We start from the raw sequence: 27,052 nt of genomic DNA, 5'->3' as shown, positions 1-27,052 counted from the left end.
TCTGGATGTTCTTCGGAGGCAGCTCAATACAGCAGCCCAGTCTGGCTGTAACAAATCTGTGTGTGCATCACAACTGCATTTTCCTACCAAAGCTGCCCAAAGGCATTCCTTTATACCGATGCTAAACTGCCCTGTGGATCCTTTAAGGCAGTCGTCTTCAGGAGCTACTTTTAACCTAAGCCTGCATATGGGCACCCATTTCATAAGTTTTTTTAACCACATACAGTGGCACCTCAGGTTACATACGCTTCAGGTTACAGACTCCGCTAACCCAGAAATATTACCTCGGGTTAAGAACTTTGCTTCAGGATGAGAACAGAAATCGTGCAGCGGCAGTGGGAGGCCCCATTAGCTAAAATGGTGCTTCAGGTTAAGAACAGTTTCAGGTTAAGAACAAAAATTTTTTTTTCCTTCCAGTAGCACCTTAAAGACCAACTAAGTTAGTTCTTGGTATGAGCTTTCGTGTGCATGCACACTTCTTCAGATACCAAGTGTGCATGCACACGAAAGCTCATACCAAGAACTAACTTAGTTGGTCTTTAAGGTGCTACTGGAAGGAAAAATTTTTTTTTGTTTTGACTATGGCAGACCAACACGGCTACCTTTCTGTAACTGGAACTAGGTTAAGAACAGACCTCCTGAACGAATTAAGTTCTTAACCCGAGGTACCACTGCATTTCTGTAGTAATGCTGTTGTTGTGACCCGCCTTGCATCAGACCATTACCTAGTGGTAAGTCCCAGGCCTGTACAGGGGCGAGGGCACCCTGGGTACACTTGCCCTGGAGCTTGGAGGGTTAAGCGGACTGGAGGCCCCCCACCAGGGACCAGCTGCTTTTTTGTTTTGAGTTTGTAACTTTATTCTAACAAGACTCACGCCCAGACCCTCAGACAAGCTTTGCATGGACCAGGTAGGTCCTGACCCACCGGTTCAGGACTGATGCTGCAATGCATGCACACGTATTAAAAATGAATATAGCACATTGCATTTTCATATTTAGCCATTGCCCAGTGTCCCAGCCTTTTGACTCTGACCTCCCCCAGTATACTGACTTGTTTTCTATTATGCTTGGGTCACAATGCAAGATTAGTATCCAAAGGGAGTTACTGTACGGTGCCTTAAGCACGATGCAGTTACTCTAAGTAAGTCGTTCACAGTTGTCGCGTCTACTAAGGCGGCTGCTACTCTCTATTCGAGGCAACAACTGAAAAGCTAGAGCGACGAGGAAGGCTTGACCATAGAGTCGCAGTACCTCCTGGCGCGCAGACAATCCTACTATCGCTTCCTCGGTTTCAACGGTTGCGTCACACTCCGAAGTTTTTCCCCTTCCTGGCCGGGCGGGATATTGCGCGTGCGCAGAGGGCACTTCCTTCTCTCTCCCTGCGGCCTGCAGCGGTAGCAAGATGGTGAGCAACCACTCTTTTCCTTTGGTACTCGGGTTTTATCCGCCGCCATCCTCTCCGTCGCTCGCCTCTCCCGCACGGGATTCGCCGGGGGTGGGAAACATGGGGGCAGGCTAATCCAGGCAGCCGAACATTGGGGGCAGTTTTGATCGGCGCCGGCGCTTGGGGAAGCCGGCTTGGAGGAAGGGGCGCTGGAGGCGAGGGAGAGGGATGGTGGTCGCGGCGGGCTGAGTTCTCTTGCTTGCGCTCTGCTGCGAGACCTCGCTTGACTAAGCGCGGCGGCCAGCTGGAGAGTGTTTTTCTTTCCCTCCTCCCCCTCCAGTTTAAATTAAACGATGGAAAGTAGAGAGGGGTTGTCAGCTTCGTCTTAAGCAGGCATCCATAAACTCGGCCCTCCAGCTGTTTTGGGACTACAACTCCCATCATCCCTAGTTAACAGGGCCAGTGGTCAGGGATGATGGGAATTGTAGTCCCAAAACAGATGGCGGGCCGAGTTTGGGGGTGCCTGGTCTTAAGCAGTTGCTGCAGGAGGTGGCTAAGGAATCCCGAAAGGTCCTTTTGAAAGCTATGCTCTGCATGGACCTGGTAGGTCTTGACCCACCAGCTTAGGACTGATGTTGCAATGCATGCACACACATTAAAAATGAATGTAGCACAGGGATCGGCAGCCCTCTGCTGCCTGGTTACCTGCAAAAAAAGCTTAGCCGGTTCTTAAATTAGGTCGGCCTTTGCTCGTCATCCTTGGTTGCTGCTCCTTTCCTCCCCTTTGTCCGCATTCTCGCTTCCCCCCCTTCCAAGATCAAAGGTGCTCAGATCTCCTGGACTGTTTCAGTGAGAGGAAATTGTATTGTTCCTAGGAATAATTAGAACAGGGTTTATCCTCTTAAGCGTGTGTTTGAAATGCTTTGGCAAAAAAAGTCTGCCAAGGATTTTTCACCACCTTGGTCTCTCCAGCCTCTGATCCTAGATCCGGAATAAAAAGGCTAAAGGCCTTTCTGTCAGAACCTTTGGAAGAGGAAAGGGTCTGTAATTTGCATTGGGTGGGTTCAGTAGATCTCTTACCTGTGCCCAGGGTTGCTCTAAGGCAGGTGATGGGAATCTGGCCCCCTGTTGGACCCTTAAAGGCCCCAGCCAGCATTGCCAGTGGTTAGGGGTGGTGGGAATGGTTGTCCAGCAACACCTGGAGGGCCCATGTGTCCCTGTTCGTGCTCTAGGGTAATTGATTGTGGGAGCTTGCCTGAACAGGGGGATAATGTTTTGTGTCATTTGTACTAAAAGGGCCGGTATGAAAGTTCTGTTTGTGGTGTCACACATAGTATGTTGTTTTAACTTTTTCTGGGGAGGCCTCAGGCTGTAAAGCTGGAGGGGTGAGGGCTTTGCCTACTACTGTCTGTCAGCAGTTGTTGTGAGAATCAAATAACAAAACCTCATCCTCATAGGTTCTTGAAAAAAAGAGCAGAATATAAATACGGTTGGCAAGGGAGCTGCCCTCTCATTCTATGACAAAAAAATATTTAAAAAGAAGCATTTACTTTGCAGAAAACACCCTCCCCATCCCCTGGTATTTTATTTTGCAATTTATTTTATTTTGCAGGTACCTTTGCAAATAAGAGACTTGTAGAACATAGATGACTGCTACAGTCCAATAGATACTGAACTGGCATAGTGACCAGGATACATAATCCTAAATGTGTGGGTTCCATCCCCATCACATTTAGAATTATATATCCTGGTCACTATGCCAGTTCAGTATCTATTACAAGTTGTTAGTCATTACTACACTGGAAATAAATGGTTTTAACTTGGAATTTGTGTTTTTCTGAGTTCACCATGTCTTCTGAGTAAACATGCCTTGAGTCAGGCTGTTAATGGTTGTAAGTGTGGGTATAGTTGCAAATAACTTTGCCAGAAATGAAAATTTAATGTGCTTCTCCCCCCCCCCCATGGTAATAGGCCAAACGAACCAAGAAGGTTGGGATTGTGGGTAAATATGGTACCCGATATGGAGCTTCCCTGAGGAAAATGGTGAAGAAGATTGAAATTAGCCAGCATGCTAAATATACTTGCTCCTTCTGTGGCAAGGTAAGTGCACCCTCTGTTACTGCAGAGTTCCCAGTCCATAATTTCATTTTTTCCAAAACTCCACTTAATAGTCATATTTTGCCTTTTGTGCTAACTTAACTGCTCAGGCATAGTATTCTTGGTAATAATCAACTTAAAGAGGCTTGAAAGTAACCATCATTTACAATCAAATTCATGAGAGTATAGAGTAGGTATGAGGAACCTGTGGCCCTCCAGGTGTTGTAGATTCAACAGTATTCAGCCCCAGCTGGCATGACCAATGGTTAGAGATGGTGGGAATTATAGTCCAACAGCACTAGAGTGCCACAAATGCTGTAGATCACTGGTTAGTTAAATACTGTGGACCCATTGTTTTTTAATAATTAAGCCATGAGCCCCCTACTTTTGAAAATTCATAGAATTGTAGAGTTGAAAGGGACTCTATACAATAATACCTCCGTGAACGTCTGCCTTGTCTAGCGTACATTCCGGCGAACGCCTGCGGCAAACCCGGAAGTACCGGAACAGGTTACTTCCAGGTTTGCCACTTGCGCATGCGCAGAAGCACTAAATCATGCTTTGCGCAGACGCGGTACTTTGCCCTGTGTCCTTTTCGGCTAGTAGCTGGGGCTCCGGAACGGATCCCAATCGCAAAACAAGGTACGACTGTAGTAGTTTTTGTTATGTGAATGGTACCAGGCACTGATTCAGCACATCCATGGCCTCAGCTGCTGACGATGAAAAGAAGTAGAGCTGCATCATAACAACAGCAGGCTACAAAACTCTTGAGTGACCACACCACCATTTCAAGTAGAGGTTAAATGGGAATGGATAGGACTGACCCCCTTTGGAAGCACGTAATAGAGAATCCATGGGGCTAAACCAGGGGTCGGCAAGGTTTACCTCACCTGGGCCAGTTCACTCCAGGGAGATCCCTCCGTGGGCCAGATTGCGCGTCTGCAGGTGCGATTTCTGGTGTCTTCGTAGATGTGATTTCCGGCATCTGCACATGTGCAGACGCAATTTCCAGGGCAGCGGAAGCGAGTTGCGGTGCTGTGCCGGTTTAGCACAGCGCACGGGGACTCGCCAAGTGGGCGGCTTGGTTCAGGGGCGGTTCGTGGGCCGGCTAAATGACCCCCGTTGGTCTCTTGTGGACCATGGGCCTTAGGTTGCCTACCTCTAAACGGTTCTCCCAATATGTGCTTGCTGTTTCAGAACATGTGGCGTTTCTTGGTGTGTGGTCCTGAGCTTACATTTGCTCAGACCTGATTCTATGCAAATTCATGTGTGTAGGGTTAAAAACATGCATTATTATCACCTTTAAAAAAACCAAACAAACCATGTTCTGTGTTGTGTGTTTAAAGTGTTGAGTAGATGCTGAGATGCATTTTGATGGAAGTGATGTGGTATGGTAGATGCTCCTGTGGAAGTAAGTAGCTTTTGTGTTTTTCTTACAGACCAAAATGAAGAGGAAAGCTGTGGGTATTTGGCACTGTGGCTCTTGTATGAAAACAGTAGCTGGTGGCGCCTGGACATACAAGTAAGGGAAATTATATTGGTTGAGGGGTATGCGCGCCTGGGGGGGAATGTTCCATTTTCATCTGTGGTGGGTGCTGTGTGGCGTTTGATATGCTATTGGAAAGCATATTAAGAAGAGCCCTGCTGAATCAGACCAAGGGCCCATCTAGTCCAGGATTCTGCTTTTGCAGTGGCGTGGTTAACCTGAACCCTATGATACACTCAAACAGGACCTGTAGAAGTGCGTTGCTGCTCTTGACTCCCAGCAGCTGGTATTTAGAGGCATGCTTCCTCTGACACAGGAGATAGTACATAGCTGCAGTGACTAGGTAGTCTTCTCTTAATTCATTTGTCTAAACCCCTTGAAAAACGGTTCATGGTTGTATAGCAAACATTTTCTCTTCAACTTCACAGTGATCAATGTTTGGGAGTGAAAGGGAAGGCAGAAGTTATTTAAATAGAGCAGGGATGTCCAGCTTACAGGAGACTGTGATCTACTCCCACAAAAAGCTGGTAGTGATCTATCCATTGGATTGACAAAAGTTGTTGGCTTTTTTTAGGGTTTTTTTGGGGGGGGGTCAACCGCGATTTACCACGGACCCCTGCCATTGACCTGTTGGGCATCCCTGAAGTAGAGTATTCTAACCACATCTTCTCTAAAACCCTAACTTCATGTGGCATTAACAATGTGATTATCAAACATGTACAATGGAACCTCTACCTGCGACCATAATCCGTTCTGGAGGTAGAAATGGGTCGCTGGGAGAGGCGCCATTGTGCGCAGGCATGGGCTGCAATCGCCGCTTCTGCGCATGTGTGAACGTTGGCAAACCCGCCGGTTACTTCTGGGTTTGCCGCAGACGTTGGGCGAAATGGATGCAAGCGGAGGCGGACGTAAGAGGTTTGACACTATGTGTTTAAAAAATAACACTAGATGCAAGGGGAGGGAGCAGTCCTCATGGTTGCTACTTCTCAGTAGTGGCACCTGCCCTCTGGAACACCCTCCCATCCGATGTCAAGGAAATAAACAACTACAAGTATCTGACTTTTAGAAGACATCTGAAGGCAGCCCTGTTTAGGGAAGTTTTTTGTGTCTGATGTTTTATTGTATTTTTAATATTTTGTTGGAAGTCACTCAGTGGCTGGGGAAATCCAGCCAGATGGGCCGAGTATAAATAATAAATTATTATTATTATCTAAAGTAAAGAAGAAGAACCCCAACATTTTGTATGCACTATTAAACATTTCATTTAGCTGACTCTTGTTAGTTCTAAAAAAATGTTTAAAAGCTTATTACAGAAACTGCTAATTGTTTGTCTCATTTGAAATAATAGTGATACTTTTTGTTTCTTCCAGCACCACTTCAGCGGTGACAGTGAAATCTGCCATCAGAAGACTGAAGGAGTTAAAAGACCAGTAGAAGCATATTTTTGTTCCACTGTTGCTCTTCCTCTACAGTTCATGTCCTTATTGTCAATTAAAGGTGGTTGTGACCATTGAACCCTGTTGGGTGTTTTGTGCAAGAACAGTCCTATAGGCAGTCTACCTTTTTGATCTTGCTTTTTCCCTTTCTGCACAAAATATCAGTTGGTTTATGTAAGAGTACCAATAATGTGCTATACATGTGGATTCCAAATCAGGTCAAGTTAAAATAGAATGTAGACATATTTGCCAAGCAGTAACATCTCAATAAAAGTATAATGGAACAAATTAAAGCATGCAAAATGAAGTGCTTGTAAGTCATGCTGATTTTGGTAGGAGAGTTAAGCACATAATCACTCACATTGAAATTGATCCCACTTAGCTGATATTTTTGCCAGCATGTGATCTCTTATCTGTCTGTAAATCTTTAACCAAAAGTTACTCTTCCAAATCTAAATGGAGCTCAGGTACAGAACAGAAAATGCTATTAACGCCTCATGAATACTTGTAGAATTCTATTATGGAAAAAGGAGCGATCCTAATTGGAAGGACAGGGAGCAGCAGATTCCCTCCTGACTGGGGCAGTGAATGTGTGGATGGTTTTGTTCCACCAGCTGCAGGCTGCTATGGCATCAGGGCAAAAATCAGCTGTCTCCGCTACCTTTTCATCAGTGGATCTAGCACCAGCATTGCTCTGTTCCATGTGCCACCCAAAATAGCTTTGCCAGAGGTAATGTGTCCTCACTGCACCTGGTGGGGGACAGCAGGGCCCTCCATACTGGTAGAGGGGCACTTTTGCCAAATCCTGATCCCTAGCAGGCGTGCAAAAATTGGGACTGAGGATTACTCTGCCCTGCATTTTCCACATTTTTCTAATGGGATGCCAGTATTTTGCCAGTGCAGTGAGTGAGACACTTTCCACACAGATAACTGGCTGAGTTCAAAGCATTTGGGAATCATATTTTTGTAGAGTTGAACTGGACCCAAGGGTCGTCTAGTCCAACCCCATGCAATGCAGAAATCTCGGCTAAACGTTGTTGCCATATTTAAACTTTTAACTTGGAACGTAACAAAAACTCAAAAAATCAGCACCTTATACATCCAACAATTGTTTTTGTCTGAAATCGGGTTTTTTTTAAATTTGATGTCTATTCAAATCATTTTTTAAAAAAATCTGATGTGTTCTTTTCTCTTGAATCTCAAGATACTGAGCACATCTCTCTTCTAAACAATGTTGTTCAGAAGGTAGTTTTATCAGTTAGCCATTTCCTTTCTTTTAGAAGTAAGTATGATGGAAAGCCTCAATGCAGTAGTGGATATTTTCCAGCAAAGGAACTTCCTAGCTGTTGTGGATCTCATGGAGGCTTATAGTAAAGCTGCAAGTGGGCTCTGCTCAGAGACTTCCTGCAATAGATTGCCTCGCCTGCAGGCATTAACCTATATTTGCCTTACCACCGCAACTCTTTCAAGAGGGACTGGAGACAAGGCAGTACTTGTGGGTTTCCCTGCAAAGTGGTAAGATGTGTCAGTTCCCATGTCCATTGTACAGGGAAAAGTAAAGTCTTCCACTGATTGTAAATCGGTGAATCTTATGCAGTTAATGCAGAGTTAAGAGTGGCATAACCTCTGGACCAGATTTCACTCTTAATTGGTTGTAAAATCCACAATAGTGTTTTTAGACACACATTGTGAGCAGATTTGGTCATCTGGGCAAACATCTGTCTTCAGCCATCTTAAAGGTGGGCAGGGTTTTTTCTCCAGGTTCTGTTTGAAAGGATGCACACGTCTCTGGCCAAGGGGAATGTGTACATATTTCTATGCAAAGAGTTACAGGGTATGGTCAGAGATGGAAGTACTGTTTCTTACTCTCTTCTAGGCTTATAGGGTCTGGTTTGCCAACCTGATCATTATGGTTCAGGAGTGTCCATGGACCTTTCCAATACTGTCATACCTCGGATTATGTGTTTTCGTCTTGCGCCCCGCGACAACCTGGAAGTACCGGAACAGGTTACTTCTGGGTTTTGCCGCTTGCACATGTGCAGAAGCACTAAATCACGCCGTGCGCATGTGCAAACGCGGCGCTTCTGGATGTGAACACTTTGAATTGCGGGTGTGCCTCTGGGACGGATTACGTCCACAACTCGAGGTTCCACTGTGCACAGCTCTCACACAGGGCCAGGGTCTTGTAATTGTGGCTTCACGTCTGGCAGAGGAGCATTGTTTTGTTATGGGAGAATAGAGATTGCCATCTTGGTCTCTTGTAGATCTTGCACGTGCATATGAGGGAACCTGGAAGGTGATGTGGTGCAAGAGGAAGGTGAAAATTTCTTACATGCACACGTTAAGGGTAGATAGATCAGAGCCTGAAACCTAGTACCTTAAAGAGGCAAGTGGCCGTTCTCCCATTCAGTCATGGTACAAAAGGGTCCGAGCCCTCATATTGAAATTATCACGAGCCATTCTGTTGATACCTCCCACAGTGCATAAATGTTTTCAACTGGGACCAGCACAGATGGAAGACAACAAATCACCCCTCAAGCCCATAGAAATTATAGCCCAGGGGTCAGCAACCTTTTTCAGCCGTGGGCCAGTCCACTGTCCCTCAGAGCATGTTGTGGGCCGGACTATTTTTTGGGGGGGGGGAATGAACGAATTCCTATCCCCCATAAATAACCCAGAGATGCATTTTAAATAAAAGCACACCTTATATTCATGTAAAAACATGCTGATTCCCAGACCATGCACAGGCCGGATTGAGAAGCCCATGGACCTTAGGTTGCCTACCCGGTATAGCCTGGAGGATCAGGGCTGGGAACTGCTTTGTGGCTTTGTGGCTATTACTGCAGTTTGAAGGATTTCTGAGTCCTCGAAAGGGCTACTATAGCCTCCATAGCAGATGTTTTCACATACTTCAACACCCTCAACACCAAGCCTTCAAGGTAGTGATATGAATATTTTTTGCATTGAAAATAAGATTGAGGCAGTGATTTAAAAACTATGGTTTTGAGCAAGCCAGGTAGAAGGTAGTAGCCTCACTAACATCTCAACACAAGACATTTCTGGAGGCCACTGACGAATTGATACCAGAAGGAAAAAATGACATTACTGCATGATTTAGGACTAGCTTCAGAGATGACTTCCCTGCACCAAATCCTGAAAACTCATGGATAAGGAATCCTTTTGAATGTGGTGATATACAACTAACAGCTCTCATCTACAGAAAAGCAAGATGCACTTCTTGACATGACTTGTGGTGGTTCATTGAAATCATTCAAAGAATGTAGACTGGACCAATTCTGGGTGAAAGTTTTTGCTGATTATAAGAAGTTAGCTGAACATCTAGCTTTGAAACATCTAGTTCCCTTTTGTTCCACATATCTTTGTGAACAAACATTTTCAACATTTTGTTATATGAAGAACAAGCATAGAAATTGGCCTGATGTTGAACCATATTTGAGAATAAAAGTAGGAAATATTGAACCGGAGGTGGAAGAGATTGTTCGAGACAAAAAGAAGCATGATTTCTCCCATCACATTTAGGTTTAGTGTGTTTTGAACATTTTGTTGGGAGCTGTCCAGAGTGGCTGGGGCAACCCAGACAGATGTGTGGCTGGTAAGTAAGTAAGTAAGTAAGTAAGTAAGTAAGTAAGTAAGTAAGTAAGTATCATCATCATCATCATTTAGTAGCTGCTAGGCATATCCTAATTTGTTCACTTGTACTATTCATTAATAACATTAAATATGTCTGTCTCTCAACTGAATTACTGTGATTTTTGCACGGTAATATAATGAATTTTATGGTGTGTGGTTTTTTTTAGAATACCTAAAACCCATTGCTTATGGGCTACCCCACATTTTCTTCAAAAAATAGGTTTGCACTGGCAACTGCTATAGAGTTATCAAAATTTCCAAGAGTAGGGGGTCTGTGGTTTGGCTTTTGAAAAAATAAGGGGTCCTCAGTAATTAGCTAATTGGGAACTACTGCTCTACAGTACAGGGTGAGATGGGGTTATCACTGAGGAGATTTGTCCTAGATTGGAGCCAACTTTGTCATTTCTTCTGATCTCTTCCATTACATGGTTATTTTTCTGTTTATTGTGCTGCAAGGTGGTAGGTTTTTTTTTTTGTTTTTTCGTTTCGTTAGCTATAGTGCACTTTGGAACGGAAACAGAATCTGATCCTGCCAGAGAAGCAAGTGGGAGGAGCAATACATCCAGGACTCCCCTCCATACCATGCAGAAAAGAAACTCTATGGTTAAATCCAACATTCTATTCAGCCACAAGAAAATATTTGCATAATACGGTGAGGGCATTTTGGAGCAAGTAACATGTAGACTTGCTCCGTCACTGACCACAAAATAATGGTATATCAATAATAAGTTTGTAAGAACTAAATTAAAAGCATGCATGGGGAATGTTGCATTTATATGGGAAATAACAAACACATCTCTGCTGGGTTGCTGTGATACTTGAGCTTCAGTTTTACAAATGGCCTCATGTGGGAGCTGCAGTTCCACTAGTTCCATTTCCCTCCTGGCCACTGTTATATTTGATCTTGCCTTTTCATTTTATAAATGAGCTGAGACAACTTTATTCAAGAGCATGCAACTCCTTCTGTAGTTACCTAGTTGGTCCTTAGCCCCCAGCTTCTTGGAAAGATGCTGAAAGAGGCTCAAGACATATTTGACCTGGGTTGTTGTTTTTTTTAGTGTGTACATGGCTTCCCCAAACAAAAGAGGCTATTTCCATTTTGGCAGTGGAATTTTAGCTTGAAGTTCTATCAGTCCCCTTCATTTTATTTACCTTGCCAAATTTTTGTGATGCAGTTTCAAATGTATGTGTCAAGATGTGTCTGGTCTTTTCTGGACAGATGCTGCTAAATTTGTAGAGCTGTCCACTGTTTTTCAAGGGAAATTTACCTTACAAAGACTGTCCCTGACAGTCCTACCAATTAGAAAAGTGTTTGCACCTGGGAGCAAAGTGACACACTCCTGTTGTGTGGATGCTAACTCATACAGATCACACAAAAAGCTGGTCATGAACAACAACGTCCCTTACTGAGCAGACAAATAGGATCAACAGCTGAAGATGTGTACAGTCATACCTCGGGTTAAAGTTGCTTCAGGTTGAGCATTTTTGGGTTGCGCTCCGTGGCGACCCGGAAGTAACGGAATGCATTCCTTCCGGGTTTCGCCGCTTGCACAGACGCTCAAAATGATGCCACACACATGCACGGAAGGGGCAAATTGTGACACGCGCAGACGCAGGTTGCGTTCACTTCAGGATGCGAACGGGGCTCTGGAACGGATCCCGTTCGTATCCAGAGGTACCACTGTAGTGATGCCTAATGAGAGCAGCGTTTGTAATTTACAGGGGTACCTTGGTTCTCAAACGCCTTGGTACTCAAACAACTTGGAACCCAAATACTGCAAACCCTGTTCCGGTTTGCGAATTTTTTGGGGAAGCCGAACATGTTCTGTTTGGAGTGTCACACTTCCATTTTGAGTGTTATGCTGAGGTCTGTCTGTTTTTGCTATTTATTTTGCATTTTTTTGTATTTGCGGCTCTTTTTGTTTCGTTTTTGTGACTGTGTCGAACCCAGTTTAGCTACTGATTGATTGATTGATTCTGTGACTGCAGTACATTGGTTACTGCTTTCATTTTATGGATCAATGGTCTCGTTAGATAGTACAATTCATGTAAAATAGCTATTTTAGGGGTTGTTTTAAAAAGTCTGGAACGGATTAATCCATTTGGCATTACTTTCTATGGGAAAGCGCACCTTGGTTTTGGAACGGACTTCTGGAATGGATTAAGTTTGAGAACCAAGGTACCATTGTATTATTAAGCTGGCTCACCTGGTGAATGCTGATGCTCTTGCCCTGGGCCGCACACGATACAATAAACTGCAGGGCGACACATGTTTTGTTTGGCATCCCATTTAATTTATTCCAACTTTCTCACATTTTAGCAATCAAAACAAAATAGAAAAAAAGCATTGTGATTTCTAAACAGGAGTACAAATTTCAGTTGTGAGCTGATGCTTGTGATATTCAAATTCCTCTTCAATGTGTATCAACCACAAAGAGCACCACCTGCCCCCTTACAATTACTAGGTGTTGCAGTACGGAATCTGGATGCCTCTCAGAGGGGGGAAACCCAACAAAAACAGAAAAAGCATTTATGCCCCCAGAACTTGGAGGTGCTTTGATGTCCTCACTGATGCTGAATGCACCACAGTTCTAGGTTTGTACTTAAAAAGAACCTAAAGGTAGCTAAAGGTAAGTTTGAGAGGCAGCTGATGTTCCCCATCAAGGCACTAATACTAATGCTCATGGGTGCTAAATAGATTGAAAATGGGAAGCAGTAATGAGATTCTTTTTTTTCTTTTTGCTGTGTGGGGAATCCCCAAAACAATACCACTTTCTGTTTTATGAGCCTATGGGTTGGGGAAATGCCAGGCAAAATTGCCTGATGCTAAAAAAGGTAATCTCATCACCACATTAACACTCTTCATTTCATCCATCCATCATTACAGCAGGCTAGAATGTGCCATATTTTTTATCCAAATGGTCTAATGGGATGGTCATTGAACAATGTCCACTCCTAAAAAGTCTCCAGTGTACTTGAGATCCATTTCCACCATAACCACTTGCATTGTTGCCCTTGTTCTGTACTTCCTCACAGAGCAGGCACCCTCATTCCACAAACACTTACCTAGCATTTTGCAACACCTTTGTTTTCTCTATCCTGCATAACCCAGCAAACTACTCAATGACTGCTCGCACAGTTTCGCATTAAACATTTAAATTTCACCTCATTTCTTCCATCTAATCTCTGCCTTGGGGGGCGGGGGGCGGGAAAACCCAACTAAGAAAGTCAATCTCTATGAGTCATTTATTTTAGGGTGGTGTGTGGTGGCGTTTTCACACTGTTCATTTACCACCTCATTTTCACAATGGAGGTGAGGGGGAATAATAAGAGTAGTTGAAATCACCTCCAATTACTAACCGCTGCATAATGGTTCAAGACACTTCTCTTCCAAGATGGCGGCTAGGACAAGGAAATTGATCCACTTGTGAAAACGTGGTGGTAAAATAAAGCACCTGCTGCACACTCATGACGTTTGCAGAAAAAGGGGTTGGAAACTATATTGCTTGGGTTTCCCCCCTCAAAATACTGTATTTCAAAAAACAAAAGCACCCAACCTCCAATGATTATACTAAGTACATGAACCTAGCAGTTGTCCTGTAAATATAAATTGGTATATATAATAAAAGAAAATCTAATTGTTCATGCAGTTGCTAAATCAGTTTTCAGCATTTGCATGATCCACACAAAAGCCAAATCAAGAGTGTCTGAAATAATATCAGAGAAGCACAATCTATTCTTGGGAACGGCATATTCAACACCACATCACCCCAGCTCCCAGATATTAATTATTATTCTGTACATGTATATATATGCATGTGTGTCCATCATCTTCTCAGTCTGCATTTCGGGGGATTACCGCACACTGTATAAAGTGTTGTTTACATATTGCATTGCTCACCTGGGTCCCACGCAAAAGGAAGGAGGGACATTGGCAGCAGCTTAAAATGTGGGTTTTAAATGGGTTTTTGCTTCTTAGGGGAGGAAATAACAACAACTGAATTCTAAGCTTCTTCCCCCAATCCCTGACCCCTCTCTTCCCTGCTTTTGAGTTTAACTCTGATCTGAAAGAGTTGACTGCCTAGCATTGACATTTTCTGTGTATTAGTGTTTCTTAGGATGCATCAAGACTGAATGCAATACAAGGTCCTACCTAACAGAAAGTTGCCCAGAAGTGCAAAATTCTTAAAGAATAAGGCTCCCAGGGCAGGGAAAGAGAAGGGGTTGAACTTCTATGTCAAGTGCAATGCCTTGTGGAAGAAATTAGTGTCAGGAAGTAGCTCCCTCCCACTCTATATGCTTTCTGTGTAGCAATTCCAATTGAGTATGTGCTGGACAAGGATTCTCTTTACCCGCTCAATATATGCTGCAACCCACACAATAACGGGGGAACAGGTTGTCAGGGCTGTGTGTAGCAGGCAACATGCAGTATTTACAATCTTTGGTCTTTGGTGTGTGTGTATGGCGGGTGGGGGCTGGGGCAATTATTCTCCCATCCAGCATGATCACCTGGGTTCTTTGGAGAGGCCTGGGTAAGCAATTCAACAGCCAAGAGGGAAGGTCAGCTCCCTTGTTTCTCCTGCTTGTTTGCTGCAAGGCTACAAGTGGTCTAATAATCATGAAACCTCTTAGGCAAAAGATTTTTTTAAAGGTTTAGAAACCAGTCCCCACCCCTGCCACCAAGCCCCTTTGCAATTCTTCCCCAAGGATTTAAAGGCAAGCAACTGGGAGGCACACGAAGCCCACAAAATGTCGGGACCTTCTGGAATACAAGAAAAAAGATAGAGAGAGATAAAAATAAGATGCATCGAAACCCATGTAAAATCCAGTGCTGAGGCGAGAGGCCAAGCTGCGTGCCTGCCAGCGAGTGAGAAAGAGAGAGAACACGTCCATCTATTGCACATGCAAAGCATGCGCTCCCCGGTCCTCTTGCTCATGCACAGGGTAGAAGAGGTGGCACTCAGGATCTCCACGGACAGTGGGCGACCCCTGGATGATTTTCCCAGTGTTAGGGTTAACACACCAGCATTCTCCTCGCTGGCCATTCACCGACATCTTGCACTAAAGGTGGAGAAGGGGTGGGGAAGAGAGAGAAGAAGAGAACACCATTGGCTTAGGGCAGACTACATAAAATGGAGCACAATGAAAACAAAGCTCTCGACTTTTGTTATGCAGACTTTATAGCTGCCAGGTAGTGGCAAGTGTTTTAGAGCAGCCTGCTATCTAAACAAAAAGCGAAATGGCCTGCATCACACAATGCTTTCTTCCTTCACAGACAGGGAAGGGAAGAAGCAGTTTACACCATTCACCTTTAAGAGCAGCACCAGGGGGCTGGAGGTGCTGCAAGAATGCAAGGGAAATTGCTGCCTGCCACTGTTGTGCAGTGAGAGCATTGAAATTTCACTGTAACACCCCATCAATACATCCCATCAAAATATACAACCACCTCTTGTGGTTTTTTAAAGGGACCAACATCATATTTAGGGAAAGTCTGAGAAGATGCAAATGTTCTAGTAGGGGCTTTCTCATATCTAGTGCAAATGGTATATAGGAACAGGTGTGCAAGAGATACGCTTCTTCTGCACCCACCCACACATTACTTCTACAGTGGATTTAACTTGTAGCTAGGATTCATAAGCGTCAGGGATCCTGGAGTGTTCACAGATTTCACCGTAAGCAGAGCCGTAGCTAGGTGATCTTGCGCCCCTGGCAGAACCGTCCAGATTGTACCCTCTAGCTATGGACAAATTAGCTTTTCTTTCTGCCTCTCCTCCAACCCCCTCCCCCATTCAATTCACCCTCTATTTAAAACCATTTCTTATGAGGCAATAATCAATATTTATATTTATGGACATATTTTTAAGCCGATTTTGCGCCCCCCCAATCATCTGCACCCCTGGCAGGTGCCCACCTTGCCACCCCCTAGCTACAGCCCTGACCACATGTAAGGTTTAAATTAGCTTTCCTAAAAAGCAGCAGTGATACCAGTTTTCTGGTGGGAAACAGGAGAGGAACATGTGTGGCAAAGGAAAGAGGGAGGGGAAGCTTCATGGAAAGGAGTGGGGAAGAGTGGTCTGAAAAGGAAAAACTCTGCTAACAGTATATTGTAGCAAAGACCACTCTTTTCACATGCTACCATGCATCAACTGCAAAAATGTGACAACAGTGGGGAGTTATGTCATTAGTACTTGACATTTCATGCGAGAAATTCAGCAGTAAAGTGTTTAGCAGTGGAGTTAATGCATACATAACGAGGTTGAGGCCACAGAAAGATCTCAGCGTACGGAATGCAAAAAACGATGAGCAATTCTTATACTCATTGGCTAGGACAACTTGCAGGCCTCTGACATTTCGATTTAATGCATAAGGAAACTGAGACTCAGAGACTGGGACTTGTCCTGAAGGTCCTTAGCAGATTCATTGCTAAGAAGGATTTGACTATCCTAGCTCTTGAACCAGTAAGCATAGCACTAATAGAAAGCAAATGAACAAGGCATCTATAAATACATGTGTCTGTAATACCAGTGTGAGTAATCAAACTTCAGGCAATACTGTTTTTCTTTTTCTCTTTGCGGCAGGGATGAACATGACGGGCAAGGGCTGTACAGGTCCGAACTATGTATGCACCTGCCTGCTTCCTGAGTCGATGGAAAATGTTGGTGCAAGACAAGGCAGTGTGAAGAGCAAGCTTCACTCAGCACAGCTAAATCCCTTTAGGGAACTAATTCATTTATGGGGGATTAGCCACAGCTGTGGGGTGTGGGCCTTGCAAGGTAATTAGAACCTTGGGGGAATCAAGGTTGCCTCTTTCATCTCCCCCAAATGGGGAAAGTTGCATCAAAGCAACCACACCCTACATTTAGGTCCACACCCAGCTTGTCCAGCAGGACTAATAAATAAAAAAAAATTATGCTTGCTAGCCTTAGAAAGGGAAAAAGCAGAGAGATACATCTGCCAAGTCAACCTTTAGAGAATAACAGGTGCTCCCGCTAAGAGACACCAGATGGGACCAGAAACAGGGGCTGAGGAAGGGGGGTGCGGTGTATGCGGGCCACCCTGGGTGTCACCACTGAGGGGGTGTGTGACAAAATGCTGGGTGGCACTCACCGTGGGGCCTGCAGCGTGCCTGAGCCACGCATGTCTCCTGGGCCACGCAGGCTCCATGCTGCCCAAATGGTCCACTTGCTGCCTCCCCCCCAGCTGTAGGGCGGCTGAGTGAGAGGAGGCAGGCAGACTCCAGAGGCCCCGCCCTCACCCTGCCCTATGGATGGCCCGCCATGCCCCTGGGCATGCTGCCCCAGGTGCCCGAGAGGCTTCCTCCGCCGCTGACCAGAAGTATACTCCTGGCTCCATGTTCCTCAGAGCTGCTGCTGCTCTTATGCCTTATTGTTTGGGTCAGCAGAATGCAGGGTCCAGAAAGCCCTTTTCTCCCTTAGAGCTTGATACACACAGCATTGCCTGCAAACTCAAAACTTCGTGAGCTAAAGTCCCCTCAAATGCCGTTAGGCGCATTTGCTTTCGAAGAACTGGCGGGCATATTTTTGGCATGCTTTATCTCCAACCAAAAGTTGAGGTTCTGGATTGAACATGGGATGTGATACAAGGTCAGCTGCTGACCTAGAAGTGCAGCTCCTGCCTGCTGACCAGGAGAGCTCCATTACCTTCAGAAGGTCACCATTGTTGTCACACTTCCATGCCCAAGTGATTACATAGAATCATTGCCACAAGGCTTCCTAAGGCCTGCTTGGTGTCCTGACCTCCCACCCCCTGATAAACTTCAACCAAGATGTCAACTGAACTCTTATTTCATTCCTGCTCATGAGTGGACACTGAGTCTCAGAACAAGGTTCTCAAGTGAAATATGCTTGTTGTTGAGTGGCACATAAGCTGAAAGGAAGACTGGTAGATGTATCTACCAGATTTAGGATTCATACAACCATTCTGTATTCCAGGTACAGTACATCATTGGGACCTCTAAGACTGGTTGGAGGAAAGCAGGCAATTGCTGCCACTTGGCAAACAAAAAACAGGAAAAGTGGGGCTTTCTCTCGCACCATTACAATTTCCCCATGAGCTTTAAGAGCGGCAGGAGCCAATGTGGTGCCCTCCAAATGTTGTTGGGACTCCTAACCCCATCAGCCTCAGCCAACATGGCCAATGGCCATGTATTATGGGAATTGTAGGTTCTGAAGAGCACTGTGTTGGCTGCTAGAGAGCATCTTGCTAGACAGAACCAGATGGCCTTTTGGCCCAATTCCGAAAGGATATTCATATGGTATTCAAACATGCCAAGAGTCCTGTGCTGCCCATGCTGATCTCTGTTTAGACATGCTGACCTGCAAAAACCAGAACCGGCTGAACCACCCTGCATACTTTGATCAGCACTGGTGATCCCTCAAATGACAGTTGTCTGAAGGACCCTGCCCCCAATCACCCTCTGCACTTGCCTGTTTGAGATTGTAAAGGCCTTGCTTGTCGCAGTTTGGGATATTTAGGGAATAGAGGTGCTCCAACGGACCGCGTTCATCTGGCAGGCGCATGGTTGAGATGCGTTCCAAGACTTGATCTAATTCCTGTTGGCAGGGGGTCTGCAAATGGTCAAGAAAGCAGAAGAAAAACAAATGAGGAAATCAAGCAGGGCCCAGTTGGCACAATGGAGACAACAATGGCTTTCGCCTTCTGACACATGTGGGATTTACGTTCTTGTTTAGGGTAGCTATGCAGGTTCCGCCCGACTCCTTTTCATCCCAAAGCATCAGAAAAAGTATTCTAGCACACCTCACTCCGCCTGTAGTCATACTGTCTCAAGGCTGTTGAACATTTGCCAGAAAGGATCAAAGTGTTATGACCCAATGGTGATTTGCCCAAGGCAAATCATGTCACTCAGTGTCAATCGATTTGAAATAACTGGCTTGCATAATCTTTGATTAATGGATATGAAAACAAAAATGATACAAGGGGATAATGTAACAAGGATGATTTTTTGGTCTTCTGAATATACTTCTTTTTAGACAGGGCTGGGAAGAAGAACTATTGAGAGCTCTTTGCAAATATTTGTGCTTTAAGACAGTTTTCTACCATTTCTTTCTTAGAAGAATCATAGAAGGGCAGTTACATGCCCAATTTCCATGGAGATTCTCCCTGTGCCAGTAAAATTGCAAACTAAGTTCATCAAATTCAACCTTTTCTCAGGGGGAACTTTGATTTATAGCCTCAAAACAAAGTTCAAACACTGGATAGAAATCTACATCCACTACACTTATTAAAAAGCACCAATGAGTAGCTCCTCAAACTATGGGAATAAAAAGATAGTTTTTTGTTTTATAAAAAAATGAAACCCACAAACCCCAATCTTCATGTTCTACCAATTTTGGACAAATCATTGTCTCCTTAAAACCTCTAAAATAGTAATGGGGCCAGGCTGCTCATCCCTCCTGTGTTTTGAACACTATTCTGAAGAGTGACTGGAGAGGTAGAAAGAGAACCTACAGGTTCATATTAACTGGCTAAATTTTGAGTTTAGCTCCACTATAGGGAATATGCCACTGATGACATTAACCCACCAACTGCCTGTATACACTGGGAAGAATGGAAACATAAGAACCACAGTGCTGCGATGGGAATATGGTGCCCTTCAGACATTAGAGGGTTGTTCTCCATAGCAGAGAACCTCTTAGATACCGCTATATCTTAGAATGTCAGGGAAGTGTGCAATGCTAACAAATAAAACACCAATTTAAAAAAACCAAAAATACAGATCGTCTTTAAGGCAGCTGGCTAATCAAAGATAAAAATTATACAGCTGCAACCGACTATCTGCATTAAGAAGTTTTCAAGAGATGTCCAAGGATGCCTGTGGAATCTCTGCTTTATCTTGTGGGACTCATCACAGTAAATGCCCGACTTTAGCTGAGGTTGGTCAGGGCTCTGTAACACAGGGGGACAACTAACAGGGATCCTCTGGATGATTGGGCTGGGATAGAAGGGCTCAGGCAGTCCTTATCAGCCCTCCACGCATGGAGACGCTTGATCACATGGGTCTTTCCAAGGTTGATCATATGTGATTGCAGCCTTTTAAATGCTAGGGGGCACATAGGGAGAACCCATGGCAAAATACCCGCCAACTAGGCTCCTGTACAGTATTAAGAAGGGCACCGGTGTGTTCTGGGATTCTTAGAATCAGAAGAGTTGGAAGGGACCCCAAGGCTCATCTAGTCCAACCATCTGCAATGCAGGAATATGCAGCTGTCCCTTATGAGGCTCGAACCTGCGACCTTGGTATTATCAACACCACGCTCGAACCAGCTGAGCTGTCCTTGTGATCACACGATACAGTCTTGCTATTTGCCACAGAGTTCAGCTCTCTGAGATCTCTCAACTTTTATTTTCTTAACAACAACGGTAACATGTTCCTGACTCTTTGGGCTGTGGAAAAATAGGAACTGAATGGGAAAACAACTGATGAAATCAAAAGAGGCAGAGGGTACTGTAAAGAGTTTCCAATAGTTAGGAAGCAAAGTTATGGCACTGTGTGTTACTCTTTATCCCTTTACCCCATGGCTAATGGTAGCCGCTGAAGAAATGCTGCAGAAAAAGAAAATCTACGTAACATGTTCCTGCTGTGCATAAGTGATGTACAGACAGCAGAATTCAGCTCCTCTTGGCTTGGATGTTAGGCTATAGTGTGGCCCAAAAATTGGGATATTTTTAGCACACAGTTTATATATACACATATCCCTGGCTATGCTGCTGGTGGTAATGTGACATTTTATATTGCCTCAGGTTGTAATATCCAGTCCGGGAGTGTGCACAAAATCAGTTCCTCCAGTTATCATGGAGGGCAAACATTCCCATTTTGTATACGTCTTGATTCGCTGCTCTGCAAGCTAATATGCATGTACTGTGAGAGACTAAGCTCCCCCACCATCCCGATGCTACCTTCTAATTCCCAGTGGCATTTGGCCATGTACTGTATATGGGATCCTCTTCAGCTACCATGGCTCTCTTAAGGTATCAGCCATGCCCAGGAAGGTGCTGCCCCAGCTGCAGTGTTTAACACTACCTGGCATACATAATGCAATCATCCTACTGAGACACTCCATAATCCCGCCAATAGACCCCAGACCAGGAAACACATAGTATGATGGTTGGGATCCAATTCTGTACAAGGTTTAAAATTTTACAGCCTATATAAAGAATGCAAACTTTCAGAACAATCCTAAGCATGCTTACTCAGACATGTTCAATGGGTCTTACTCCTCAATATTCCAGCCATCTTCATATCAGTGGTAGATCTTCTTCTGGGCAATTAGCTGGGCAAGGAATCTTTCACAGATCAATTGCCAAGGTTCTTTTCCTTGTTCTGGGTGGTGGTTTTATTTAGCTTATCGACTCCACAGTATTCCATAAGTTATAATCAGAGCTATGTGTGTTATCTGATTGGGCCACCAGTACTCTGTCCTTCTCTTTTGATTTTCAAGATTGCAAAGGCCACCAACAAGCTGACAGCATGCCAGGTCCCTAAATGCAGCCCGCAATTGCTTTGAAGAGACTCTGAAAGCCAATTTTAACACTCCGGTCCACCAGTTTCTGTCCAAGAAAGCATCCTGAGTACCTTTCAGCCACTTGGACTCTGCCTGGAACCCAGCCCGTCAGGGAACAGTGAAGCCAACTAGACCAGGTGAGTGCGGTAATTAAAAGCACACAGCAGGAGAATGGAAAACCCCAGGAAAAGCAGCAGCAGCACCAAGACTGCTCTGGAGACATCAAAGCAATGCTGCTCTGGGAGCCTCCAAGAGTTGTGGCTATAAGACCAAAAGCTTATGTGGCATCAGTTCCACCCGACAAGTGGGGGAAGAGGATCCAAAGCTAAATTAGAAAAGCTATTGATAGGAATTATCCCTGCACTCTGGTTGATGATGCCAGCTGTAATCCTGAATGACAACTGTGTGGCAAAGTCCTCCTCCTGGGCCCTGCCAAAATCCATCAATCTCATGAAGAGGTATCTTGTGTTCTGTTTGTTTGGCTCTATTTTCCTCCTCGCTGTGCTGTCTCATCTCTTCCCATGGCCTGGCCCCGATGTAACCTTCAGCACTGTTTACAACGGGTGAGTAGAATTCAGCCTCACATAATGAACTTTACTCATTTGACAACCAGAAACTCTGTGGCTCAACCTCTCAACCTCTGGGTTCTCACTCAGGGTCCAAAGAAACTCTCAGCTAGACAACAAAAGTCTCACAATGAGAAGAGTTCCTGGAAACAGCGGACACCACCCTAGTTTCTAACTCTAGACTTGCTTTTTACGGGCAGGCTCAAAGTGGCTGGTACTTTCTCAGGTAGCCCAACAGCTGTGTCCCATTCAGCTGCACTCTCCACACCCAGTTCCAGCAGGTTTGTTGAGTTTCCTAGGGGGTCCAGACAATGGGAGAAGCTCCCACTCCTCTACTCACAGCACGTTCTTCACTCTCTGCAAGTCTCCTCCTCCAGCTACTGATGGAGACTGGGGGCAGGGGTGCCTCTGACAGCTAGAGAAAAAGCTCATCGTGTGATCATCTTCGAACTACATATAGTTCCCCCCCCAAAGAAGAATAACATGTTGCACCCTTTCCAGGGACTTGAAGACCATCTCCCACACCCGTTGTTTACCTCACTCACCCTGACTGATGGCGAGTGGAGGTGGTGCTTGGTAGGCTTGCCCAGCTGTTTTTGCTGCTCATTCACCTTCTCACGGATGACGGCGAACTCCTTGCCATTTTTAGGGGGCTTTATCCGTCCACCGCCACTCACCACACTGGAGGCGGCATCCACCACATTCTCTGCAATAGATACTTCAGTATGTTCCTCATCTACACAGACAAAAAAAGAAAAGGAGGGTGGGAGAAGAAAGAAAAGGGGCATCAGCAAGGCTTGTTTCCAGCCGAAACCCAGTTCCAGCACCTCTCAGGTGGGCGCCAGTGTCATTATAAGAGAACAAGGGAGCTGTTCATGGTGAGTTCCAGCACCTCTTTTTCTAGAAAAATTAGCACTGGTGTATTAGTTATGTTAGCCGCAGAACCCAAATGCTCTGCCCAGAGATGCCCACAATGGAACAAATGGGGGAAATTCCCACAGGCCCACAGTGAGAAGTAGAAGAAGAAGAAGAGCTTGGACTTGATATCCCGCCTTTCACTCCCCTTAAAGCGGCTAACAATCCCCTTTCCTTTCCTCCCCCACAACAAACACTCTGTGAGGTGAGTGAGGCTGAGAGACTTCAGAGAAGTGTGACTAGCCCAAGGTCACCCAGCAGCTGCATGTGGAGGAGCAGGAAAGCGAACCCGGTTCACCAGATTACGAGTCCACCGCTCTTAACTGCTACACCACGCTGGCTCTCAGTGTAGGATATGAACTCCAGTCACAGCTATGTGGAAGAGGCATCCCAGCTGTGTGAGATTCCAAAAAACTCCCCTTGCAGAGCAGCCAAGACAAGGCGGAGCTTCTGTTTTGAGGAAACATCCCCCCCCCATTCCAGCCTTTAAATGCTTGGTTACACAAATTGTCAAAAGTATTTAATAATGCATTTATTTCAAATCAGAAGTCGAACATGTCTGAACCGCAGGAGACAATTTGGCTAAGCATGCAGAACATCATGTCCCATTTATACTGTAAAGAGAAAGATTTTTTTTTTTTTATGGATAAGCTAAGCATCTTGGTCTTTTAGCAACACCCTGTCCTTTGATTATCCTCTCTGCCCCCCCAACTCAGATACTGTGGGCCAAGTTCATTCCTGACCTGTTACCCTCAGGCTTTCAAGAGGTTCCAAAGCAGAATATGAGCTGAACATGGCCAAGTGGCTCAAGAGAACGGGGGGGGGGGGATGAGGGGCAAACAATTATTCCTAAGGACTCTGATTAAATAATAATAATAAAGAGGCCCATTTTGGAAAATAAGTAAAGAGAACCAAAGAAGGGAGAAAGCAACTAGATGAGAAATCACGCCAAGAATACACACACACACACACACACACACACACACACACACAGCAACATAACAAAGCAGGCTTTGTATTGTTTATAAACAAATGCACTATCTCATCATGTAACTGAAATCAAATATACAAGATTGTATAACAAATGTAAAGCTCCCCTACAAGATCTTAATGAAAGGTCAGGAAGGGGAGGACAGGTCATCATTCAAGTCATGGCTGAGCTGAAAATATTCACGATTTTACTGACTGGGGGTGGGGGGCAGTGTGGAAAAGGGTCTCTTGTTCTGGTACCTTCATCAACACTTCCAAGCAAAAATTTCAACTGTTTCTTCAATGTGTCAAAATGTGAACCTTTTTTTTTTCTTTTGCCCAACAGTCAAATCTGATCGGCTATGTCATGAGTTAGTTCTATTTCACTGAAGCTGCTATTTCTGACCCACAAAGATCAGAGCCAGTGAACATTTGGCCTAGTCCTCATTTCAGTCCATTCTGCTTTAACCAGCAACCTATGGCATCTAGGTTTGATTTCAACAGAAGTCAGCTGAATTTGGACCAGTAGCTATTTGGATGTCGCCAACTCCAGACCAGACTTTTTACAGGCGGTTTCTATGTGTTTCTATGATGAGGCTCAGTACAGATTGGCTGCCAAAGCCTGACCTCACCTGGCTGGTGTAGGAGCATGCATGGAAACATCAAAAATTCACGGACAACTGTTGACTGTGATTTGGCAAAGATCCAGCTGCTCCAAATCTCTTATGCAGAACCTCAACTGTCTTTGTGGCCCGTATGACCCCTAAATATGGCACAGTTGGAAAGTATGGATAGCAGTGCTGCCCAGTTTTTCACAATTAGTGTGATAAATTCAGCTGCGTTTTCACACTTCTCCCAGGGCTGAGCTGAAGCCATACCAGGAATCAGACCTGGAGTATGTGTTCTCCAACCCAAAATCCCTGCAGTCTGTTGCTGGAATTTGGAGATTGGGTTGGCATGCAACTGGCATGGTTCCTTTGATCAAGTTTTCATAGAAGACCAGGGTCCAATTTTGTTGCGCTTTAATGCCTGGGCTGTCCAATCCAATGGTATCATATGGCTCACCTGTCCACCAGGGTCAAAGTTTCAAATTATTACCACCATCTAACCTAAAACAGTCTGCTGGGTACTTACCAAGGTAGCTTCCTTCCAGCCCAAGGTCATGAAGTCCCTTGTATATATGTATTTTTATTGTATCACGTTGAGTTTGTTTTGTTTAAAAATACAATCAATCAGGACAGCGGAACCTTGGTTCTTGAACAGCTTAGTTGACGAACAAATCAGCTCCCAAACACCGAAACCCCAGAAGTGTTCCAGTTTTCGAATGTTTTTCGGAAGCCGAACGGCTAATGCAGCTTCTGCTGGAGTGCAGGAAGCTCCTGCAGCCAACTGGAAGCCGCGCCTTGGTTTTCAAATGTTTCGGAAGTCGAACGGACATCCAGAATGGATTAAGTTTGAGAACCATGGTTCCACTGTATATAAATTATATGATTTGGGAAGCGATATAAAAACTGAAGAGTAGAATCCAATGCAGCACTAAGTGGATGTTCCATCAGCGCAAGGATTTCTGATTGTCCAACAGATCGTTCATCCTCTCTCCTCCCATTGCCTGCCCCTAAATTTGTTCTAGGGGTTACCCACAACCCATGGAGCAAGCAGAGACACCAACTTGCACCAAAGATTGAGGGAGCCATGTGCTTGGCTCTGCGCTTGGCCTCTGCCACCTGATGGTAGAGGACACTGGGGGGGGGGCACTCCCCAAAAGTATTTGGGGTCCAAAACTGCTCAGTCCCCTGAAGTTGGCACCCCTGGGAGCAGAGGTGGAAACTCTCATTGCACAAGTCGAAGTCCTTATGTTGACAAAATAGGGCAGGTGAATAATGCCTCAAATAAATTAATGAACTCTCCCTCCCAGCATGCCCTGCTGCCAAGATCCAAAATGGGGTTTGACCACTTGTGGCCCTCTAGATAGAGCTGCTCTGCAGCTCCCATAAATCCTGACCGAATGGGTCATCTTGGGTAAATCTTGTCGAATGGGGCTGACAGCAAGTGGAGTTCAACAAGATATGGAAGGCCACAAATCTATAGCATCAACCTGCTCCAACAGCTTGCATCAGGGGATGATACTTTCCTACTAATGCATGACACTGGCACATAATTTTTTTAAAAAAGATAATCACCTGATGATCCAGCCATCATTGCATGGTTGGATTTGTGCTTAGCTCAAAGCGTTAAGAACTATGCAAAAGCTGAAGATCTGGAACTCAAGATTGGTCAAGAGCCTTCCAGATAAGTGATGCAATATTAACCCCACTCTGCCTCCTCCCCCAGTGCATTATCTTCCACTGCTGTCCGGTCTTTTCAGCATAACTGTGAGAGTAGAAAAGGGATTGCTAAGCAGGAGAATGAACAGTATGTTCCAATGGGTGGTTGCTTAGCAAGTTCCTCTGGTTGTCCCGGACGGCTGCTGGCACAGGGATGATCCAAATGGGCATCCCGTGGCCTCCTTTGGCTGTCACCTCCCCCCAGGAAGTGCTTTCAAGCCCTTCAAAAGCACATGGAAACGGCAGCTTTGACAATCCCTCTTCAGCACGAGCAAATCCAGCTTTTAGCAGCATGCCCTACTTGCCCGTTTTGCTCGCTTTCCATCGCTGAAGGTACATATTGGGGGCCTGAACAATGCACTCATTCTTCCCATCCTTCCCTGAGCTGGTGTGATGCAGTCCTCCCCATTCACTCAATTTATAGCCCAGAATACATGTCCCAGCCCCGATGCATTGCGGCAGCATTCCCGCACCAACCTTTTCTGAACTTCTGCTGGGATCCTTGGGCAACAAAAGTCTCAAGTCCACTTGGAGAGGGAAAGATTAGGGAGGATCTCTCCTGCTTTTGCAATGTCTGCTCCAATGACTATTTAAATGCACCGGCAGAAGTTGAACTTGGCACTGAATCACTGCGGAGGCAACCTGCTTTGCCCTGGATATGACCACAATGGGACTCTGAGT

At 45.0% G+C, this 27,052-nt stretch overlaps 2 protein-coding genes across 3 annotated transcripts in view; one reads left to right on the top strand and one right to left on the bottom strand.

Annotated features, from left to right (window-relative positions):
* Positions 1-900: 900 nt before the first annotated feature.
* Positions 901-6,482, top strand: RPL37A (ribosomal protein L37a). Its single transcript, XM_053375304.1, has 5 exons — positions 901-909; positions 1,241-1,405; positions 3,356-3,484; positions 4,921-5,003; positions 6,338-6,482. The coding sequence occupies exons 1-5, from the start codon at positions 901-903 to the stop codon at positions 6,399-6,401; spliced, it is 450 nt and encodes a 149-aa protein (XP_053231279.1). The 3' UTR covers positions 6,402-6,482.
* A 5,844-nt stretch (positions 6,483-12,326) lies between these two features.
* Positions 12,327-27,052, bottom strand: part of IGFBP2 (insulin like growth factor binding protein 2) — a 67,278-nt gene continuing 52,552 nt past the window's right edge. Inside the window, exons 2-4 of one of the 2 annotated variants that reach the window (XM_053402536.1) lie at positions 22,700-22,899; positions 18,502-18,642; positions 12,327-15,115 (exon numbers count right to left, since the gene is read on the bottom strand). In XM_053402536.1, the coding sequence (XP_053258511.1) occupies positions 14,948-15,115; positions 18,502-18,642; positions 22,700-22,899 (509 nt within the window). In that variant the 3' untranslated portion in view covers positions 12,327-14,947. The remainder of the gene's footprint in view (positions 15,116-18,501; positions 18,643-22,699; positions 22,900-27,052) is intronic. The other variant, XM_053402545.1, reaches the window with a different exon arrangement.

Source organism: Podarcis raffonei, chromosome 1 (genome assembly GCF_027172205.1).
Source record: "Podarcis raffonei isolate rPodRaf1 chromosome 1, rPodRaf1.pri, whole genome shotgun sequence".
Lineage (NCBI taxonomy): Eukaryota > Metazoa > Chordata > Lepidosauria > Squamata > Lacertidae > Podarcis > Podarcis raffonei.
This window is presented reverse-complemented; position numbering and strand designations above follow the sequence as displayed.

Excerpts from the sequence above, each read along its gene's own strand:
- RPL37A (XM_053375304.1), top strand. Across the intron at positions 1,406-3,355 it reads CCTGCAGCGGTAGCAAGATG|GCCAAACGAACCAAGAAGGT; the intron begins GTGAGCAACCAC and ends CCATGGTAATAG. Across the intron at positions 5,004-6,337 it reads GGTGGCGCCTGGACATACAA|CACCACTTCAGCGGTGACAG; the intron begins GTAAGGGAAATT and ends TGTTTCTTCCAG.